The 8119-nt window shown below is 39.1% G+C and overlaps 1 protein-coding gene across 1 annotated transcript; it reads left to right on the forward strand.

Moving 5' to 3' along the window:
- Positions 1-1695: 1695 nt before the first annotated feature.
- LOC101311463 lies at positions 1696-4169 on the forward strand. Its single transcript, XM_004296418.1, has 3 exons — positions 1696-1742; positions 2716-2850; positions 3444-4169. Exon 3 carries the CDS (start codon positions 3461-3463, stop codon positions 3983-3985), a length of 525 nt encoding a protein of 174 aa, XP_004296466.1. The 5' UTR covers positions 1696-1742; positions 2716-2850; positions 3444-3460; the 3' UTR covers positions 3986-4169.
- The last annotated feature ends 3950 nt before the right edge of the window (positions 4170-8119 follow it).

Genomic DNA, 8119 nt, shown 5'->3' on the forward strand with positions numbered 1-8119 from the left:
TCTCTCTCTCTCTCTCTCTCTCTCTCTCTCTCTCTCTCCCCATTCCGACGCCGCCGCCATGACGAAGCCATCGTCGCTGCCTCGACGCGACTTCCAGCTCGACTCCTCGACGACCTCCGCTTCGGCCTTGATTGCATCTCCCCCGCTTCTGGATTTCAACCACGATTAGGCAGCGATGGTCATCGTCTTCCAACTCTCCCTCTACGATATCGTCGGAACTCTACCTTTGCCATCGACGTCAGCCACATCAACACCATATCTGAGGTACTTCTACTCCTTAGTCTTTGAATTCGTATCTGATTTGCTCCGATCCGACTGTTTTTGATTGATTTTGGGGGTTTTTGTTGTATGATACTCGCCTGATGACGACGAAGAAGCTCCGGTCTCTCTCTTTTTGATTCATCTCCGACAAGCTCTCGACCTTGACCCGATCCACCTAGATCCATGGCCAAGCGGCTTCCTCGACGACTTGTACCGGTGTTCTTGGATTTCCTGGTTGTAATCTTCAAATTAATGCCAAGCAGGAGTTGAAATGTCAATAGCCACAACAATAAGTATATGTTAACGGAGCTAGGCACCGTCAACAACAACGTCCAATGTGGAATTGAAGGTTTTTCATTCTTTGTATGGCTTGGATCGATGATGGATCTGTAAGGGAGTAGAGTGATGTGTAAGGGAGTAGATGCATCACAGCGGCAGTGCTTATGTATGACAGTATAATTTCAAAACTGTGATAGTATATTTATGACACTGAGATAGTACATTTTCGATACTGTGATAGTATATTTTCCGACACATTGAGTATATTTGGTAATACATGGTAGTATCTTTTATTGTGCTTAGTAGTAGCTTTTATTACAGATTATGGTAGCTTTTGTTGCAGTTTTTGTTGCTGACAGTAGTAGTTTTAATTTCTGATGGTTGTAGCTTTTGTTGGTGGTAGTAGTAGTTTTTGTTGCTGGCAGTAGTAGTTTTTGTTAGTGACGGTAGTAGCTTTTGTAGTCGGTGGTAGTAGCTTTTATTGTTGGCTGTAGTAGCTTTTCTAGCTACGGATAGTAGCTTTTGTTGCTGGCGATAGTAGTTTTTCTTGCTGGCGGTAGTAGCTTTTATAATCGGTGGTAGTAAAAAGCTAGGGATAGTAGCTTTTGTTGTTGACGGTAGTAGCTTTTGTAGTCTGTGGTAGTAGCTTTTCTAGCTAGGGATAGTAGTTTTTATTGGTGGCGGTAGTAGCTTTTGTAACCGTCGGAAACCTCGTTAGAAGTCGGCCGGAGACATCACCGGAGGTCGGCCGGAGTCCGTTAGAGACCTCACCGGAGGTCTGCCGGAGACTTTTCCGGGTAAGAGAGTGGTTGTTGACTTTTTTAATTAGTGGCATTTTTGTAAATATAAGAGAGAAATTCTAATTTTTTGGTTGGATGGAAGTCTGTAATTTAGTTGAACTTTAATACCTTTATTTAGGCTTGGGTGGACTTATGTGGGTAAAAATGTTTGGGTGGACTTATATAAGATAAAATGTCTCAAAATGGACTTTTATGTAATTGGTCCTTTTTTTATACAAAATTATACCTATATTAAAGTAATGAACACCTATTTGACGTTTTTGCCCCTGACTGAATTAAACAAATTTCAACTCATGCCGTTACATATAAATAGGCACCGATCTCTTCTTTTTACATAGAAAGTTAGAAACCGCCACTCTCTCTCTCTCTCTCTCTCTCGAGAAGCTTGCTTGAGTTTAACAGGTAAACCTTCAATCTTCAAGCTCGAGTTTTTCTTCACATATGTAATTGTTCGATTGGGATAGAGTTTGTGCATATGTAGTTGTTCCCTGTTCTTTATATTGAATCTTTGGGCGATATTATCTTCGTAGGTAGAGAAATCTTTGTTCGATTTCTAGGTCATTGATTTTGGGGCTCTTAAAGATTGAATCTTGAGCTACCCAATTGGTTGAATTTTGATATTTCGTTAGTTTGATTGCGGTGGTTCTTCAAAATTCAAGAACCCAGATAAATCTGTTGGACTTAGAAGTAGTGGTTAAATCAGTGGTCTTTGTAATTAAGTAGTTTTGATCGTTGACATAGTATTGTTTTTTAGATAAAGGCAAATAGCAAGTACTAATAAAGTTTGTCTATGTATTCTATGTGTTGGATGGATTATTTGATGACAGAAATGGTTGTTTACAGTAGCTTTAGGCCAATGTTTTGGTAATGTCGCCACATCTTGCCATACTTCTATTAGGTCGGAATTATGGGATTAGTTGATATTGTGTTAAAGCTTGCATTCTAATTTAGGTGTGCAATGATCTGTTTCTATTTTTGTTTCAAGTTAAAAAGATAAAAGCATAAAATTGCAAAATCAGCAACATTTTACTCAAGCTGATAAGAATTTGTTCGAAGATTTCTGTTCTTATTTGCAAGTTCATATTTTTCTTTGTGTAATCATACACGTTATACAAGCATAGTTGAATGAATCTAGCTCTTCCTTTGCTTTTACTTTTATCTGCTCATTTTTCTAAATTTTGTGACCTTTTTGTTTCTTTGCATTCTTTCTTATGACCTGTTGCCTTGTGACATATAACTTGACCTCTTTTACAACTAATGTGGCACTAAAGATACATTTCACCTCATGTGGTTCTTCCATGTTTCGTTTTAATTTTCTTTACCCGCTCTTTGAGTCCTTACTTTTTTCTCATCCCTATTTTGTTTTTGTATGCAGTGCTGTATCTCATTCAAATCTTCAAATTGTGGAACATGTGTGCGGAGAAAAAAAAAGGGCAGATGCAGAGGATTAACTTTGCTGTATAAGACATTATAATTGTCGCCCAGCATCCTTGAGCAAACATTAGAACATGTACTTCACTGCATCCTCCTTTGTTCCACCCTTTTACTCTGTAAAAAAAAATGTGCTGTATACATGCTTAAATTCTTAAAATTTATTGTCTTTTAAGATTTTTATATCAATAACAAAAAGAAAGATCCGCAGCAAAGCGTGGGCCACTCAACTAGTTAAAACAAAAATCATCTTAGTAATAACATTCCAAAATCGTGATCAAATCTGTATTCTATAAGTTAGTTAATCGAAGCCACTGGAAAATCATATTAGCTTGTGTACTTTTTGAATCATAGATAGAGGTAGCAATATCGTGAAGATAATGTATCAATTTTTTGATTCTTGTTCTCTTTTAGTGTGGGTAACTGAATATACTGTCATATTGAATTATTGATGATGTTATTCTTGTATGATGGGTTGAATTTATTAAAGTTCTAAACTGGTTGTGGCTCTATTTTGGTTTTCAATTGTAGTTGATTAGGGTTTCAGTAGAGAACCAATTCTTATCGTAGCACAACTCTTTAATTTGTGTCCTATCTTTCTGTGATTCCTTCGTGTCCTATCGTACCATAATTTCCATTTTTCTGCAACATATTAAATGTTTTGTTGAACAGATACGGTTTTTAGAAGTATGGATCGTCAAAGAAAAATACAGCAGCTGTCGTCCAGTAAGAGTGATCGTAAGAAGATTAAGGATCGAAAGAAGAATCTAATCAAGAAAGCCGAGGAGCTTTCAATACTCTGTGGCGTAGATGTATGTTTGATCCTCGACCAATGTCAAAGCACTGTAGTAGAGACTTGGCCTCAAGATCCTGAAGAAGTAAACCGCATTATCACTACGTACAAGGCAAACCCAGCAATCAGAGATGCTAGTATTCCTTCATCAGAGCCAAAGGGTTTGGAAGAAACTAAGGCTGGAAAGTCCCATGGTGGTTGTCAGAATGTTGTTGATCCTGACAAGGAGAGGGGTACAAAGGCTGGAAAGTCCCATGGTGGTTATAAGAATGTTGTTGATTCTGACAAGGAGAGGGAGAAGTTGTACCCGACATGGGATGATCGACTAGATTACTATTCTGAGGAAGAATTGATTAGACTGTTGGCTTCCTTGGATGCAAGGCTACAAGCTTCAGCAAATAGGATTGATAATGAGCAGTAGCGGTTTTGTGACCCCGAATAACAAAAATAGAAAAATTGGTGCACTGGATCATCAATCATCACATGGTGAATGTGAGCTTGAACTTGTTCCTTTTCGGTGATATTAATGATCGTGATGATAAACAGTACATAGTATTCGAGCCATGTAATTCAGGAGCTCTCCTATGAAGCTGACTTGATTCCAGGTTTAGACTTTAAGTGGTCAAAAGAAATTTAGGGCATAGCTCTAACCCTCAAGATACTTTTCCATCATTTACATTGTAGATTTTTTATGTGATATATTTTGTTCAGAGCTGTAAGGTTTGCTCTCCCCGTATTTCTTCTTTCAAATTTATTCTCATGCCGCTATTTGTTTTAATAACGAATTATAACTCTTTGTGGGTTAAGCTGGGGATCAACACCCAACAGGTACTCGTGATTCAGTAGCGGTAAGTGTTTGGGAGATGGTTCTGGTTCTGGGCTGTTTCTATTTGTGTGAATGAATTCAGCAATGTTTTCTGACATAAATTCTTGTGATGGGTGGTATATAATTCGGCTTCAAATCCTCTGTCACCAAATTCCTATCTCATTTTCGTAACCCTATTAGTTTTTGACATGTGGCAATTCTTGCCTACTCATCTTAACAGCCTCTAACCCTTGTTAACTTTGTTAAACTCTAACTCTAACCTAACTCTAACTCAACTCTAACTCATTCCTATTTTATAATTTAATTTTATTTAGCAAAATCTGATGGTGAATACCAAACGTCAACCCTATTCTTCTTCTGTTTTCATCGACAAAAAAAAAACCCTCCCTCTTCTTCTTCTTCGTCGTCTGCAAGCACAACAATACCAGTTTCACAAGAAGTTCATCATTTAGTTGAGAAAAGAGAGATCAGAGATACTATTCTCTCTGATATCTGAAGAATATGAGAGAAGGGTGAAGAGCTCAAGAAAGGCTGGTAAGGCTAGCTGAATTGGCTTCTTGTGTTTCAGTTTTGGCTCAAACCCTGCAGTAGAAAATTGGAAATGAGAAGATGGATTTTCTTGTGAAGTGGATGGATCTACGAGCCGAATTGGTCTTGAAGTCTCTAATGGACTCTTTTCCGCTTGATAAATTAGTTTCTGAAGCTTTTCATTTGCATGTTTGTTTTACTGTAAGGATCTAATATCTAATTTCATGTCAGTATGATCTCTGTATCATCAGTTTTCTTCTATAAATTAATACAAAGAAGATGTCTTGAAGATTTTAGCTTACTGATGTTCATGGTTTCGTTGTTCTTTTGTCTCTTTTGGAATATAAGTTGCAAAGCATCTTAAGTATGTCATTGTAGTTTCTCATTCAGCCATTTAGGTAGATCTTATATTCGATACATTATGTACAGTTATACACAGCTACACAACTATGCCATAAAAAGCTGTTGAATTTAACAGCTTGGCTAATGGCAGTGACTTGCAGACTGCTATAAATGGAGACCAACTTTGCTGGACAAACTTGAACAAACTTAAACATAATGCACTAAGATTAATCCACTTAATGAGATAGAGCAAAACAAAATATAGCACAAAGCTACAGCCATTTGAATTTAGCATCACTAAACATGTACCAAAACAAAAACATAACATGTAATTGAAAGGTTCATATTATGTCTCTGCATAGAATTTTGGTATTGTCCAAATCTAAAAAATTGGAACTTCGGCTTTCATCTCTTAGATCATCATGCTCTTTGATTTCACGATTCATCTCGGGTTTGTGAATTTTTGTAAAGCAAGTTCTTCAATAGAAATTGTGCCTGCACTCGCACAATATGTTCGTCAGTCAAAAGAGGAGTTTCATATTCACATCGCAATATCAGAGAGAATATATAGTATCTCTGATCTCTCTTTTCTCAACTAAATGGATGAACTTCTTGTGAAACTGGTATTGTTGTGCTTGCAGACAACGAACAAGAAGAAGAGGTGGGGTTTTTTTTTGTCGATGAAAAAGGAAGAAGAATAGGGTTGGCGTTTGGTATTCACTATCAGATTTTGCTAAATAAAATTAAATTATAAAAATGGATGAGTTAGAGTTGGGTTAGAGTTAGTGTTTAACAAGATTAACAAGGGTTAGAGGCTGTTAAGATGAGTAGGCAAAAATTGCCACATATCGAAAATTAATAGGATTACATGGAAGGAGATAGGAATTTGGTGACAGAGGATTTTAAGCCATATAATTCAAACTAATGTTCAATCACTCTACCACATTAATGGAGTGTGTTTGTGCACTTCTGTTAGTGTTTCACTGCTAGTCAATGACTCCGTCCTTGGGTAAATCTGGAGCTGTGGCTCTGTTTAAAATTTAAAATGTTGTAGCTTTTAGCATGCTACCATAGAAGTGATAGAACACAACTTTTAGGTTTATTTATTTGTTTTTGTACTACTTCAGTTCTGCTGCTGCATCAAACTAGGACGTCTCAAACCCATCACTCAAACTTAAGTCCTTGATTTAATTAGTTAATTGACCACAGCTCTGATCACAGTTAGTTCAGGTAGGAGAAAATTAAGGTGGTTTTTTTGAGAAAATTAAGGTGGTTGAATATAGGGAAAATGCTCATTTAGTACTAATTCAAACCCCTCATTTTCCATTCCAATAATAATTTTTTGCATTAGCCCATTTCAATATAAGGTAACATTTTTTATGCCCAAATGCATAAATCTTTGCTAAAGTCTTAACAAACCATATTATTTTAAGACTATTTTACCCTCACCCCTTAAACATGCATAGAGAGAGAAAGTGGAAGAGAGAGAATAATTGGCCGGAACCTCACCGGACTCCGGTCACCGGCCGCCGGACTCTGGTCACCGGTCGCCGGACTCCAGTCACCGGTCGCCGGACTCCAGTCACCGGTCGCCGGACTCCAGTCACATGTAACTCGGTTACTGACCCCTAATAATCAGCTACTGATCCCCAATAATCAGTTACTGACCCCCAATAACTTGGTTACTGACCCCAAATAATTAATTACTGACCCCCAGTAACTCAAATTTTCTCCGGTCGTCGGATTCCCGTCACCGGTAACTCAGTTACTGACCCTCAATAATCAGTTACTGACCCCTAATAACTTGGTTACTGCCCCCAATAATCAGTTAGTGACCCCCAATAATCAGCTACTGATCCCCCAGTAATCAGTTACTGACCCCTAATAACTTAGTTACTGACCCCTAATAATCAGTTACTGACACCCAATAATCACTTACTGGCCCTTAATAATCAGATTACAAACCTCAAATAATAACTTACTGACCCCAATATTCAAATGTAAGGATAAAAAAATAAAAAATAAAAAATAAAAAACTACTAACTACCTTGAGGTCATGCTCTAGCCACCCATATTTCTTTTCTGGACACCCATCTCCCCCGACGGCGAGCACACCGGCCTCCTCTACCGACCCCAGCCCACCTCACTCTGCAGAACATGCTCCGGCAAAGGCTGCGGCGGCGTCCGTCGTCGAAGAAAGGAGAGAGAGAGAGAGCTTGTGAAGACTGCACGACATGGATTTGACCGTGATGGTTGAATCGGACAGATCGACGAAGTCGAGGCAACGGCGGTGTCCGTCGTCAAAGAAAAGAGAGAGAGAGAGAGGTGAAGGATCGGAGTTTACCGGTGGAGTGTGGTTGGGGAGTAAGTGAGGAGTAGTAGTAGATTGATTATTACTGGAGCTGAGTACTATTTTATGATCATCGAAAAGGGATGACGTGGCGGTGGTTGTGATGACCTTGCTACGAAGCTGAACCATCAGAATCGCAATGGAGACAGGAAGGTCCGATTTGGAATCTGAGGAACCGATCGGAGCGTCGGAGTTGCCGTAAATGACCAAAACGATGAGGATCGAAGCAATGCGCAACCACAAGATGACGGAAGAGGTCTGTAAACGGAGCCTCTCCATTTCCGATCAAGCTTGGAAGCTCTGGTTTCGTCTTTGTCGAGAAGAAGAAGCTCTGGAATTTGAACCGCCTTGCAAAGTCGAGGCAACGGCGCCGTCCGTCGTCAAGGCTACGGCGCCGTCCGTCGTCAAGGCTGCGCGACGTCCGTCGTCGAAGAAAGGAGAGAGAGAGAGAGAGAGAGAGAGAGAGAGAGAGAGAGAGAGAGAGAGAGAGAGGAGGAGGAGGAGGAGGA

Source organism: Fragaria vesca, linkage group LG4, assembly GCF_000184155.1.
Source record: "Fragaria vesca subsp. vesca linkage group LG4, FraVesHawaii_1.0, whole genome shotgun sequence".
Classification (NCBI taxonomy): Eukaryota; Viridiplantae; Streptophyta; class Magnoliopsida; order Rosales; family Rosaceae; genus Fragaria; species Fragaria vesca.

Bases quoted from the DNA above. Each gene is read 5' to 3' on its own strand.
- LOC101311463 (XM_004296418.1), top strand. From the start codon at position 3,461: ATGGATCGTCAAAGAAAAATACAGCAGCTGTCGTCCAGTAAGAGTGAT.